At 42.6% G+C, this 15,180-nt stretch overlaps 1 protein-coding gene across 9 annotated transcripts in view; it reads right to left on the reverse strand.

Moving 5' to 3' along the window:
* Positions 1 to 15,180, reverse strand: part of frmd4a (FERM domain containing 4A) — a 96,480-nt gene that overhangs the window by 41,244 nt on the left and 40,056 nt on the right. For 3 of the 9 annotated variants that reach the window (XM_085281970.1, XM_085281968.1, XM_085281971.1), the window contains exon 1: positions 5,770 to 10,793. The exons of 3 other annotated variants lie outside the window; for them this stretch is intronic. In XM_085281970.1, the coding sequence (XP_085138096.1) occupies positions 5,770 to 5,937 (168 nt within the window). In that variant the 5' untranslated portion in view covers positions 5,938 to 10,793. Of the gene's footprint in view, positions 1 to 5,769; positions 10,795 to 13,823; positions 14,291 to 15,180 lie in introns of those variants that run through there. 3 more of the 9 variants (XM_085281973.1, XM_085281972.1, XM_085281969.1) reach the window with 3 other exon arrangements.

The following is a 15,180-nucleotide window of genomic DNA, read 5'->3' on the forward strand; positions in this document are numbered from 1 at the left end:
CGTCACAGTAAAGATATTGAAGGTTATCCATTTGTCCACTTTGCCTCAAGGAAATTGGCAGTCTGAAGGTTTGGAAAGCCTTTTCTTTCTTTTGAAAGCACCTGATTAAAAAAAACGGCTGTGGTATAGAACCTCAACAAAGCTTACCATTCCTAAAATCTAAGCTGTGGATGTATATGCATTCACTCTCATTCAGGGGCACAATTAGCTACTTTGGACTGGAGGAACCATTTCATGCCTTACAAATTTTCAAGGTAGTCTCTACTTTTTGTTTGTCGGCATTAGAGGAACTAGGAACCATCAAAGTTCTTGGAAACATTTTTTGAGGTCTTTCGTTAGCTCCTCCTTCAGCATAGACATAGTGCTTACTGTACACATGTAGTTGTACATGTGTTGATTTGTGTGGTGCTTACAACTGCATATATAATAACTGTTAGAATTCCTACTCAGCTGCTTGAGACATTCAGACACAGTGAAGCTATTTAGAGAGAAAATGAAGAAGATTAACTAACATTAATAATAAGATGATAAAAAACCACAACAATCATGGCTTAATGAAAGCTACCCTTGTCCACAGACTGGTAACATGCTGGACAAATGATTCATTAGTCAAATTCTAATTTCATCAAAGGCTCCAGGAGCCTCTGCCTCTTGTTAGTGAATCATTGTATACTTAACAATGCAAAAAGAAAATAATCACTTGTAATGTTACATTATATAACTTAAAATAGCACATTTGGGTGCTTTCAGCTACATGTCTTTTTTTTCCCAAGTCTATTATTATCACAAAAGATCCAATCATGGCACCTTCCGGCTTGTTGTGAATGTGGTCTAGTTGTTGCTATGCCAACCATGTAGCAACAATACTTCATGTAAGTGTTCCTGCTAACTGCAAATGCAAACAGGCAAAAACCTCAGAAATGCATAGCGGTCTTGGTGGACCACCCCAGCAGATAGTTACTGTTTGGGGCGATACACTAACTTGTCAGATCTGAATGTTTTGGCTCAGGCAAATGTTGATATTTCTCTCATCTCTCCAGTTTAATACGCATGCAAAACTCTAAACCTCTTTTCAGTAAACACATGTGGACTCACTGTTAGAGGGTATAATATCCGTACAAACAGAGGATCTGAGAGTCCCTGAGAGGGATTTCCCCAGATATTTACCAGATTCTCGTAGTAATCCTCTGGGATTACCATTCTATACCGTGGCCCTAACCTTTGAACTTAAAACATTATAAGCTCTTACATCCCCAACACTAATGTCGCATTTAAACCAATCTCTTCATTCGCTGGAAGAGGACCACCTCCAAAAACCTTATATCATGTCCGTTCTGGCCACGATTCAGACACACTGAGAGGATTTAAAGGGATACCCGCCAGCTTTATCGAGCAGGCCTCTCAGCCTTGGCCCAATAAAACACTGACTAGATACTGCAAACATGTTCAACATCCAAATAGTCTCCAACATGGTAACTGATGCCTGGCAAAGTTATTTAAAATCAGACAGTCTTTTTCACGCACCAACGATGGATGGTTTTCCTTTAAAAAAAGTATGACTACCATCCTGTTCATATCCAATATCGTGCCTTAAACCAGAGAAATCAGATTAGCCCTTCTAATACTGTACAGCATGTGTGAAGATGTCAGTGTGCGCCCATGCATGTGCCTGTAATTAATTAAAAGTGAGAGGCCATCCTGTGAAGGACTCTGATATATTTTTACATCACCGGAGAAATTATAGTCTGGCACGGTTGATAGCTGCTAAATGATAATATTGCACATGGAGAATTAAATTGGAGAAGGGTGTTGTGCTTTAAATATTTAACATGTAACAGGGTTGCAGATCATAAGAAGCCTCATCAAACAACTTTAAAGCAACAAAATGTGGACAACGATTCAGTCTTTGATCGTGAATTATGATTTACAGAGTGAAATTATAACTTAGAGTTCAACTCCTGATGAATCAGTTCAGAAGAATTTTCCTTGCTTCAAACATGATCAAACAACGACAAGCTTCGCTCTCCTCCGCTTTTTCCTCTTCCTCTTTCACACATCCATTTATACTCACACACTGGGTATTTGATAAACCTGGGAATGGAGCAGTGGAAATGTTTTCCAGACGATCTATGCAAATAAGTCCTAATCCCCAAGGATACACTGTAAACGGCTTGAACCACCAACACAATCTACAGAGGGGTATTTGTGTGTGCATGTGTGTGCGTCGATGTAGGGATATCAAACACAAACACACCTCCAGCTAGTTGCCAACAAATTAGAAAATTACAAGTAAATAAACAAAGTACTGGAAAACTTTGGTACAATGTCGATTCTGGCCTTCCCATCCACGAACCCTTTCTGCCGGTTGTGGGAAAAGATTTTCTCACATACAGATCCTGACTTTGGCAATGAGAACAAAGACTGCTGCCAGACAGCCCTAGCGATCAGAATTCTTCAGCAGGAAGTCACAAGTTTAACCTCATCCTCTATCCAATAATTACTTGGCTGGAAAATGGGATAACGTTGGGAATAAGCAAGGACACAGAGATTTCGGATTCTGGACATTTGCCTGCCTGTCATAAGGTTATTTACCGACATCTGTTTCAGTAGAACACTTTACAAATTGATGATAAATTGAACATGAGCGTAAGAGAGACTTCACAAAGTAGGCTGATTACAATTGTGACCTAATTCAGGGGAGCTGCTGGCAATCACAGTGGATTCTTCCCAACACTGTACTTTGACTGAGAGCCAAAAGTCCACAAACAAAAGCAGTAACTGGACAGATACAAATGAACCAAGTCTAAGACAGAAGAAGGATTGTGTATCCTATATCTTAGGGTGCCGTTGCTGCGTCTCTGGTTCGTATCATAAAGTACTGGGACCACTCAGTGGGAAAGGAATACATCCAATACATTTTCTCACAGGAAACGGCACCAGATGAGTTTGGTGGGAGTAAACTGGCTTGGATTTCAGTGTAAAATATGAGGAGAGCCTACGAGCTAATGCACCATAAGAGTTACAACGAATATACCTTATGCGTGCAATCTTAAATATGCATAAAATGTTTCAGTGGTATTGTGTTGCTAGGAAACAGCTTGGATCAAAGTTTATTTGTCATGTAGGAGAACCAGTTTCCTGTCAGCATTGTTATTAGCAAGAGCTGTAACAGGAAGCAAACTGAGTCTATCTAGGATGTTTATCTTGTCAAGTCTAAAAAGCTCCACGGGGATGCCGAACACGCTTGCTAAACAAGTCACTTCAGGTTGTTATGAATAAAATGATGGCTTGGAGTAATTTTTGTGAGTTGTATTACACTGACTACAGGTTGATTAAAAGAAAAAAACAAAACAAGAAACAAAACAACAAATCTTGCAGCTCAGGGGAAGTCCGACCACCTGCGTTTGCTATAGTCTTTACTGTTGCGTCTTCCCTGCGCAGGATATCCTGCCTTCGGGATGGGGTGGGATGATAAGAAGGGGGTTGGTAGGATATAAATGAAAAAAAGAAAAGGCACGATGTGAACAGCTGAAATTGATGCAAATTGGAAGCAGCACGAGAAATGACAAACAAATACCCTGAGACACTGTGTAACGCAGCACAGCCGAGCGCTGCCCTGTTGGTACTAACCCTGTTTAAGGGGTCGCATCACCAGAGGAAAAAGTGTGACTGGAGGCTGTTGAGTCAATATTACTCAGCCTGATGTATGGAAGTGTGAACACACAGCTCACAAGAGAAATAAGTGTACGTCTGTGTGAGCAAACAACATTTCATAAATGCCGTCTGCTGGTTAATGCAGCGCTACGGCTCCATCGAACGGGGCGATGATCCGCACAACACGCAGAGCGACGTTGGTGCGAAATCATCACCTTGACGCACAGTATTCCCAAATGGATTGAGCATACTGGACTGCTGGTGATGCAAGCCTTCACTGGTCACAGTTGAAATGACTGCAGGGAGAAAGAGCTGAAAGGAAAAGCAGTCGAATTTTAAGTAGGAACAAATTTTTAAAAAGAAAGTTTGAGAGTAAAACAAGGCACGGCATGGTCCTGGGACAGGTTAGAGCCACGACTGGAAATGTTTTCCAGTTCAAGAGAAGAAAAAAAAGATGGAAAAGAAGTGTAGAAAGTGAAAACAGGTTGGTAGAAGTTAAGGCCTTGTCTGTGTCTATCATTCCGGCTCTCTTTCTTTCTTTTCCCCTCTCTCTCCTATTGTGTGTGTGCCAGTTGTGTGAGGCTGGGTATCTCATTAACAGTAATAGAGGAAGCCAGGCAGGGCGGCAGTGAGCCAGGGATATCCCCATCCCACAGTCTGACACACTGACCCCTCCTTCTCTGCTATTGAAACTCCCACCGCTATTAACTGCTCCACCTTGGACTGTACCACTTTTCCAGGCCAGGGGAAATATTGTTGAAAGGACTTCTCCAGAGGATGTTTAGGGAGCATTAAAAGAGCCCCTCCTGAAAGGTGCCTTAGTGTGGACCAGGATGGGGTTGTTAAGGATGGGTTAGACTTAGGGAGGCCTTGTTTCAGCTTCCTCTGATTGTGTTACCCTCCCTTAGGATGCTTAAACCGAGAAGCTACATAAAACCGCATTTGAAGACAAAAGTTAGAATAACAATCCAGATTATTCTCCTCTTGAGAATAAAAAGGGAATCGGAGAAAAAAGGCAGGAAAACGCGCATGCTGTGTATGTTTATCTTCGTGTGCATGTATGCGCTGATGAATTTTTGCTATGCAGTGTGCTTCTTATCATTTAGCTACAGGCCTGGTGAGTCTGTTGGGTTTGTCCTGGTGGTACCAGCTGCATACAGGCCAGGTGAGATGCTTGGGGAATACTAATGGGTCCATGAAAGCCCTGTGCATCAATTCAGACATGGTGACGTGAATACTGATCAAGCTTTTTGCTGAATCACAGCTAGACAGGCACAAGGCACAAAAGAAGCTGCTGCTTTTACACAAATAAAATAATGCAGACTAGAGAAAGGGCTTGCATTATTAAAGCAAATTGACACATTTAGAGAACACAAAGTTAGCAGGGAGTGAAATGTGAGGCAAAGGAGACAGAGAGACCAAACAGCTTACAAAATAGCCTCTATGTGTGTGTTTTTGTGTGCAAGCATCCCCCTTTTAGATGCCCATAGAAACACTTACCAGCTTAACAGCTTAGTTACCACCTCTTTAATACTGACCTTGGCAACGTAACTTCCTGTTGTGTATGCCGAGCACAACAAAAACAAAAGAACACTATACACAGGAACGGCTAAGTGAAAAAAAGTTCTATTCAGTACATAAACCTAGCAGGAACATAGCCATGACATCCAACCCAGTTCTGTCCTTCAAGCTTAATGAAAAAAATCAGTCAAGTTTAACCCTGCCCTGTCTCTGGCTCCAGCCTTTGTCAGGACATACCTGGCCCTAGAGTACATCATCTGTTCTCTACTTGTCTTTCTTCTTCTGCCTCAAGCCCTTGACGCACAAGTGCAGAATCCTTCATTAATAACAGCTCCTTATTACACGGGAGGGCAGCATGTAAACGCAAGTATGTCTTAACAGGTGCACAATTATTTGGGATAAAATGTAGTGCAAAATGCTTACTGAGATGATTGTGCATAGAAATCTATCTGATATATATTTTTCTTTCTTTCTTTCTTTCTTTCTTTCTTTCTTTCTTTCTTTCTTTCTTTCTTTCTTTCTTTCTTTCTTTCTTTCTTTCTTTCTTTCTTTTTTAAATGTTTACGTTTTATGTGTATTGGAGGTGAATCCTACCTGATAAAGCGGCCTTGAAACACACCTGTGTGTGTGCAATAGATGCAGAGGCCCAGGAAGGTTCCTGGCATGCACGCGAATCCGCCGGATGGCTGTGGAGGTGAGAGTCCATAGCAAGCCCTGTCGAGTACAGACCACCTCATCTAAACCCAACAAGACAGCCTCCATCCCTAACTAACTACTTTGCCACCAGACGAATACACAGCAATATGAGTTTATATCAAAGGGACATCCACAGGTAGTGGCAATGAGATGGTATGATTAGCCTTTATTGTCCTCTTGATGCCACTTAGATCCAGTAGATAATACATGAGTCATTTGTAGAGGTAAGCCTGAGAGAGACAGGTTAACCCCAGTGTCTGTCTCCTCTCTTGTCCCTCTAGGGCCACTTGCTTCTCTGGGATTCACTGGAGTGATGCCTCCTCAAGGTCAAACCCTGCTAGTCCTTCTGCCCCAGTCCCACACAGCTAGTGTTCCCTGCTGACTCCTTCTCTCCTGGTCCTCCTCTCTTCCTGTCCCTTTTCTTCCCACTGAAGCAAAGCACCCTCTGTCCGTTGCTCTCAGCGTCACAAACACAAACATTCCCACTTAGGAAATGCAGCCGGTCTCTTAGTCTACCCGACTGGAGGTTGTTTTTAAAGCGATATGCACTCGAATACTGCAGCACACACTGAGGGAAACCAGTCCTCTCACTTTCTCTCTCACTGTCTCGGTTTTCAAGGAAAGAGGTATGTTTCTGTGGTAAGTCCATTCCTTTCAAACACCTGTTCAGACTGAACACTAAGTGTATGTTTTTGAAGGAAAAGAAGACTGGCACACATTATATACAAGGATAACTGCAAGCACGATACAGTAGAATGAATCACAGTAACACTGACATCTGGTCACTTGGATTTTTGCCAGAATGTTTTTAAAAAAGGACATATTTTTCCCCCAAGCCAGTTTTCCCAGGCTGGAGTATCCTGGTCTGACCTATCTAAGCTTTGAAAAAAGAAAAATGATGCCTGCTCCAACCGTCTGCTAGTCTTCGCCAACTCATTATCTTGTGAAAAAAAAAAGACTGAATATAATTCATTACGTCAAACTAAGTTGTTTATTTGAGTCAGAAATCCACAATGAATCTTACACTTGCTTGCATACATCCATTTGCAAAAATGGCCACATGGAGGCAATACAAACCCCATATATAATCTCTGCCAAGCAAGCAGCGCCTGTATGTAAATCCTTGCCAGTCTGTTATAAATTCTGGCTTAACAGCACTACTAAAACACTACAGCTTGTATGAGAAATGCTCACTATGTTACGTCTGATAGAAATGTTAAAGTAACTCTAAAATCAAACACACACATTTTTTTTGCCTCCTGCAGATCACGACTGGTTACAGAGAATTTTATTTATGGCAGTTGTGCTATTTAAAAATAACGTCTGCTGGTTTTGTACAGCCAAATGCTTTCATTTTTCCTACTTTCGTCACAGTCTGTCCTCAGAGACTTGATCGATATAAAAATTCAATAACTCTGTACAGTACAGTAATTCTTTGCCTTTTCTACCAAACCACCAATCTGACTGTGTGTATGTGGGGGGGGGGATTAAATGGCCTTTCGTAGCCCGCTCTGATTCATTGCGAGGCTTATTGATGCGAGGGTCATTTCTGTACTGCTGAGATAGTGTGCTTGTGTGTGAGACTTTGTGTGCATACAAATTATTGTATGACTTAAAGGAACCACAAACATATGAGTGGGAGGCTGTTGTGGTGTACATCGGGTTCAGAACATAACATAAGTAAACTTCTAAGAATCAGCTTACATTTACACCAACCATAAGCTCCAGAATACCTCTGCTTCCACAGCAATCATTTCCCATACTTCTATCTCAGGGTTTGACGTTGTCCTCTCAGTGGTGTCTTGAGAAACTCATGAGGAATGTGTGGTATTTGTGCAGTGTGAATTTTCCAAACTGACTGGAGACGCTCATCTCACAGTGACCGTAACTTACAAGGGGGTGTAAATATTTGTTTCGGCGAGGAGAGAAGAGGGAGGCTGGGTATGAGTGTGCGCTGTTCCCATGATTCCATGTGTTTGCTGTGTCCTGCTGAATCCTGGGAAAGGTCAGACAGCCACTGTGATGTAAACAGACACGGCCAACAGTGTCAGCTGGGCGGCTATCCACGAAGTAAGAAGACGGAGTGGAAAAGAGACTTTTTTTACATTCAGAACCGTGATGGACAAATTGAATTGACAGTTAACTAGTGAGAAAATCTACATAAGACACGGGGAAATCATCTGTCTGCTCCTCATGTATACATGTCTGGCCTCTTTACTTTCTCCTGTTTCTCCATCTCTTTTGGCCTCTTTCATCTCTCGTTTCTCATATCTCTCAGTCTTCCTTCTGCTCTCTGATTTTCCACTCAGGCGTGTTACACTAGAGTGGAGGCAAGGCAGAAAGAGCGAGTGAAAGAGAGAGGAGTGGAGGGAAATGGGTCACCAAAACTATAAATTCACAAGCAGATTCTCAGCTGAGGCTCTCTGGCACACAAATACCTTAAACGAGCTGTGCGCCGGAGAGCAAAAAGTGCACCTGACACTGACACGTTGAAACACTTTATGCAACACTGAACCCGACACGTGACTTGCATGGGTCTAGATTGCTTTGGATTTTTCTTTTTTTTTTTTCCAACATACAAAGACACACAGATCGATGTCATTGCAACAGAGCTCGTAAGTGACACATCCATATAGACCCAACCAGGAATTCAATTCTGATCAGTCTTGCTTAATGTGATCACATTAGAGGTGCAAGCAGAAAAATCAATAACATAAAGTAATCTGGCCCGAGAGACGGATGAATGCAATGAGCTTCTATATGTCTGCGTCTGTGAGAGTGAAAGAGTGCATGCTGTGAGCTTTAGTTTCACTAGTCCTGTGGGTGTTTGGAATAAATTAAATAAAAATATTGTTTACTGAGCATTTGTGCAATGAAAAACACCCAGTGATGACATGACATAAGCCTTTGAAGTATTGGGACTTTTATACTCTCTTAAGTATAGAAGTTGACCTAGTTCATGTGTTATATGCTCTAAATACTGTACACACATGCATTAAAGGGTGTTCACGCACATGCACGCACATATACACTCTCGCTCTTTCTACCTATCTCTCTCAAGCTAATCATTGTCTCCACTTTGCCTGGCAGATAAATATTAATGAGGATTACTATGTTACTGCAGCACACCCACGGGAAACCAAGAGCCTGCCACTCTCTCCTGCTTTCTAACCCTTTCCTGCTCCATCTCTCTTTGCTACTCCCACACGCCCACACACACACACACACACACACACACACACACACACACACACACACACACACACACACACACACACACACACACAATTCAAACAACTGCCAAAAAAAGTCTGCCACTTTAAGAAAATGCCTGTCCCCCCTCAACTCTCTAGATTTCTTAATATGCCGTACAATGATTCACACACAGACTCACACACACATGCAAACTATGAATAAACCCCTTCATATGAGTGAGTCACAGACATGCCTCGGTTCTCACTGAGACGTGTTATCTCTGTCTAACAAAGGGCACAGATTGTGCTGGGATATTTAAGGAACATTTCAGGGGTCTCCACATCCTGTTTTGTGGGAGATGGAGTTTTGTCCCATCAGCCCACGATCATCTTTGTCTTTCTTCGGTGCTTGCCTAAAGAACATTATTGTGTTTCTTCCTATATCAGTTAAATGTCTTTATCTTTCGGTGTAAAAAAGGACCTGAGGTAACAAAAAATACAAAAATAAACCTGAATTGAATTTTTCCCCACTCTCTCTGTCTTGAGATGATTGTCATTTCTGTGAATAGAGAAGCAGATATAATGAAGAAATCTTACTGAGCTCTGCATGCATGTGGCAGATGATGGGAACACATAGTTAGACCGACTGACACACACACACACACACACACACACACACACACACACACACACACACACACACACACACACACACACACACACACACACACACACACACATCCCATCCATCTACTGGAAATGTTTTGGCAAAGGACACAAGACTCCACTTTCACCATAGCTACCCCGCTAGCAGACTGTCTCCATAGAGAAAGCATATCATCAGTAGCCTTACTGTCCTCAGCCTTCACTCACAGTCATAGGCGATCATCTCTTGTTTGATCTGTACAGATTTACTTTGAACTTGTATGCAGCTGCGCCATGTGTCTATCTGCGGGTTGATTTTGGACAGGCAATAAAAGACATGAAAAAAAAAAAATCATAGCCCAGAGTAATGAAAGAAACAGGGTGGAGAAGAGGGTGGGAGTCTCCCGTTCAACCCCCCTTTCTTCAGTGGCTCAATAACATTCTTCATTCTGAGCTGCCTTGGGGAGAAAAGGGGGTCCCCTTTCATGCCGAGCAGGGTGTGGTGCAAGAGGGGCCGTCACGAACCTTTAGCTCTAGTTATCCCCACCTCTTTCTTTTTTTTCTCGCCTTTCTCCTTCTCTTTGTCTCTTTAATTGGACTGACTGACCACCGCTCTCTCACCTACAGTCCTGGGGGCATGTTGGGATCTCAGGAAATCAATACTGTAGCAAAGGAAAGGAGAGCTGTAGGGGCAAAAAGCTCAAAAGTCAGACTTTTTAGCAAACACGCAGAGAAATGATAAACAAATTACAGATATTTTGGGTGTTGTGTTTCCCTTTGGTTTCCATGTCAACTATTCAAGTCCTTGAATGAATTCTGACTCTAATGTCCCGGCAATTAGATCAGTCTGATGGGAAACAAGTAAGAGAAGCAAGAATGCCAGAATCCAGCCCTGACCTTCTCTGTGATTGGTCCAGACAGGATGTTTAAAGGTAACAAGGATCGATTAGTATTCCTGCCTTAAGTCTTGCATGGCTGCTTCTAGCTTTCAGCCCTGTAATGGTAACTGCTGTCAAGTTATTGTCTGTTTGGATTCCTGTTTAGCTCATGAATGTTTGTTCTGAACATGTGTATATGTGTTTGTGTGAACTTCTCCTTCTTTGACAGCGATCCCCCCCTCCCACCTTCATGCCCTCACTCCCCTGCAGTGCTCCCGACAACAACATGTTTCCCCGGAGACCGATTCAATCTCCTAAAATCAGAAATTGCACACAAACACTCGCACAGGCACAACCGCCAGTCCTCCCTCTCTCCTCTTTGTTTGTTTGGGTTTGGCTTTGTTCTTAATTTCACAGATAAAAGCTGAGCAGCTTTACATGATAGCAAGATAACAAAGGCAGGAAGATAATCCTAATTCAGCCAGCTCACAGAGGTAATCTAAACTGAAAAATATCCCCTCAAAGAAGCTGTTTTTTAAAGCTGTCAACACCAACTGTGCAATTTCTCACCACAACATCATGGTGTCAATACCATAAGTACTTCTGTCCCATTTTCACACTAATGCACAGAGGCAGAAGAAGGATGACGTCATATATAAAAGACCTGTAAGCAACAATCGCATGTGACAGACAACAAGATGCAGAAAACGTGTAACACAAATGGAAAAAACCCGAAACACAATCAAGTCCAGTTAACAAGGCATGTTTTTTTTGTTTTTTAATATGTCATAGATACTGACTGGGAACAAAGATAGCTAATTAGCCACTCGTCCATCACAAGCTACTGATGCAGACGTGACGTGACACGATTCATCTGCATTAGATTAGTGACAGGGCACAGATGAAAAGGTGTGTTTTCACTCTGCAATTTGCAAGTGAAAACGCACCTTTTGGATCAAGCTTTAAAATATATTTCAAGTAAGTTCCCGAATGGTTTGGAGCAAAGTGTATAGCCAGTGGGGATCCATACCCATTAACGTGTGCTTTTTAAATGGGAGACGCTGAAGGACATGGAAAAACTAGGTTCCAAGTATGTAAAATGCTTTAGCTATATTTAAGCTGTCAGTAATAAAATTTCCACTAGAACCTTTCACTTGCTTAGTCAGGTCATATATACATACTTATAAGCAGATTTCTTTCTCTTAGCCCTCTAGCCATCTTACGTAGTTGTATAAGATACAGATGGAGTAGAATGAGTTGTCTAACATGACAAGTCAGAGCAGGACATAGCTGCAGCTGTGAATAGAAGTGAAATCATTTCAGTGGCTCAGTAAGACCACGGAGAGAGGAAAAGTCATTAACCAACAGACAGTCAACATTTACAGAGCGTCGCGCATAGAAACCGGCTTGTTCACCTGTCATCACTTAACAGATAAATTACTCAGACAGTCTGGTGATTTAAAATAATTTTTGTTGACATATTAAACGCTGTGTTACCTGTTTTGTTTGACTCATTACTATTTTTCATAAAAAGTGACGCAGTCACCGCCTCCCACATCAAGCCAGTGATTTTTTCCGGTGCAGCAGTACAAAAATGTGACCGAGTTTATGTAAACCACAACAAGTAATCCCTCTTCAGTCTGTCTGCTCACAGCTGGTGTTAAGGAAAAAAAATGGGAGGAAGATAAATGGAATTCAATCAAGAGAGAGTGTGTGTGAAAATCTGCTTTTCTCCGTTAATTAAGGTGATTTGAGCGAGGGTGTCTGTTAGTGGCTCCAGCCAATCATCGAGCAGCAATTACATTTCTGAAAAGGGCAGTGAATATTCAATTTCCTTCAATCAAGGACTGTTACGAATGCCAGATAGATTCAGACAGAAGCGATCCACCCAGGAGCTTAAATACCAGCATTAATAACACATAATAACACAAACTGAGTCTTAAGATGATAACTTGAATGCATCATAGCTATAATATAGTGTCTGACATGCTCCTGCCTCTGATCTCTTTCACGTCAACTGTATAGCTTATCATCAACAAAGAAACCAGGTTGCATTTTATGTACTGTGATGATGCAGCGGTGGTGTGTATATTTAGGCTCATAAAAACGAAAGCTTTTCCATCTAATTTATGATAGCATGTGCACAGCATGTGTTTTCTTGCGTGTGCTGGTGTATATCCTCTGCTCAGTGAAAGCAAGAACCACAAAGAAAGTGGCGATTCTCCAAAGGCCTCGTGGCATTTAGGAGTCCCAGCCACTCAAAGAGGCACATTTATGAGACCAAAGTCACCTCATAGCGAGTGAGTAGACTGAGATCTGAAAAGAAAGATGAAATTCCTTTCAGTATCATCATGCAAGCAGATTGTGATTGTTGGAATGCAAATCTGGAAGCTCTATATCTTCGGTTCGCACGTCACCTGAACACACACTGTACTTAAGTGTGATTCACTTAATACCAGTGCATTCACTGCATGAAAGAACGCTGACACCCATCACAGAATGAAAGCACAGCTCCAAACCTTTTTTTTAAATTTCTTAAAGAAACATGACAATTAGGAGTAAACAACTTTGCTGAGCACCAAAAGACATGAATTACATGGCAAGTTACAGCGTGTCTTTACAACTGACACAAGGGTTAACTTTGCACCACACATTCCATGTAGCTGGGAACTATTATCTCCAGCCACCAATCTCCACCCACCGCACACACAAACACGTAAACACAAGCTTCTGGTGCCTTGCAGATGAGCTGAACTGTACTGTTTAAAGAAAAAAACAAAACGATCTGGGACAGCACAGGATTCAGCGCTTTAAACTGGGCTGAAGTTGAAGCTTTGCTTGGTAAAAGCCCATCTCTCGAGTTTAATTGCACTGACAGTGACAGGCAAACGAGCTGCACTCCCACTGTGAGACTTCCCTGTAACCTTGAAGCCGAGGACGGCCGAATGCATTAGCGGTGACAGAGACAGGCTGAGAACTACAAAAATTGACAGACTCAGACTGGCAGGACGAGAAACACAGAGAACTATTGTCCACTGTAGAGATTAAAAGCTTTGCTCTTGACTTGCCTTTCACCAACTCAAATCTAATATAGTCCTTTGGATTAGTCAAGAACCTTTTTTAAATCCCACTTACACACACAAAGATGCTTAAAAAAATACTGTCAAACAGACATAAAGTCAAAGAAGGAGGGATAAAAGTGAAAGAGGTTAACTGAGGGAAGCTTGTCTCTTACCCTCTCTGCACTGTTCCTTCGAAGAGTCCCCACCGGCAGCTTAAGCATCAGCCGGCGGGTTCTCCCGGGCGTCACCGCTCCCTGAACCACCATAGTACGCTCCAGAGTGCGCGTGTCTGTGGGTGTGAGAGCATGTGTGTGAGAGTGTGAAGTGGGTGTCCTCGCTGTCCCGTCCAGCCTGACAGCCGTAGTTCACGCGAGCTTGCGCGTGGCGGTGTTAGAGGGAAGGAAGAGTGTGATGTGAGCGTAGCTGTAGAAGTCCCACACGGGTCCTATGTGCCTCTCTCTGCTTCTGTTTCCCTCTGTGTTAAAAGGCTTCCCATTCTGCTCCACACAGTTACACTCCGCTCTGCCGCTCATGAGGTGAATGAGTGTGTAAGAGTGTATGGGAGGGAGAGGGAGTGTGCTTTGTCTCTCCTCTCTTCTCCCCTCTCCAGCTTTGGCAGCTTCCCCTCCCTTCCTCACATACTCACTTCCTTCAGTCAGGGGCTTAACCAGGTCACTGGATTAATGTGACGTTACAGCTCTTATTAGCATACGCACTTGTGTCACATGACTCAATAATTATTGTGTGTGAGCATATATACCCCCACCACCCACACAGCCCTTACAGGGAATCACGTGGGGAACCTCAAAAGGAATATGGGATGTTTTGCCATCTGGTAGGGAGATTATCTTCGAAATCCCACATCCCAGCTTTCTCTCCCTGCACTGTCTGGAATAGAACACAAAGGAAGAATACATACACACTCACTAGCATGCATCCTCACAGACCAGCATGCATGTTGCTCATGCATGCAGATATTGATCATATTATCACTCGGTTCTTTGCCTATATGGGGGCAACTGTGGCAATTGGCCAGAGTTTTTTCCACAAAGCTGTGACAGCAGTGGACAGTTTGGAGTATCGATCTGGCCTTTGCGGAGACCTTTTATCATGGTAAAACCGCAGCCGTAGAGATCTGCGACTAGCTGCGGCTTCATTCAGCTGAGTCAGTCCTCTGTATCCACCATTGTGGTCTTTACATGTCCATTAAAGCTATTGGAATCAAGAGTTACTGCTGCACCTTGTCATATCTACATCATCACTCACTCCTGTGCTCTTTTTTTACTCCGGCACATCAATACTAAGCTGTCAGCTGATTAAATAAAGTGAATCGACACGCGCTCACATATGCAAAGCTGTTAGGTATGCACATATCCATGCACACATGCACAGCTGCGCACATCTCGAGAAGGCAAGGTAACCATTGCTAACCAGTAACACTGGAAATATAAACCTGTAAGATTTAGCTTGGTCATCCCAGTCAAGAGGTGAACTGATGCTGGATCACAGAGCAAAAATTTAGAGTAAAGT

Source organism: Mchenga conophoros, linkage group LG7 (assembly GCF_057382185.1).
Source record: "Mchenga conophoros isolate Kocher_MC1m ecotype Shallow Benthic linkage group LG7, M_conophoros_male_GT1.1, whole genome shotgun sequence".
Taxonomy (NCBI): Eukaryota; Metazoa; Chordata; class Actinopteri; order Cichliformes; family Cichlidae; genus Mchenga; species Mchenga conophoros.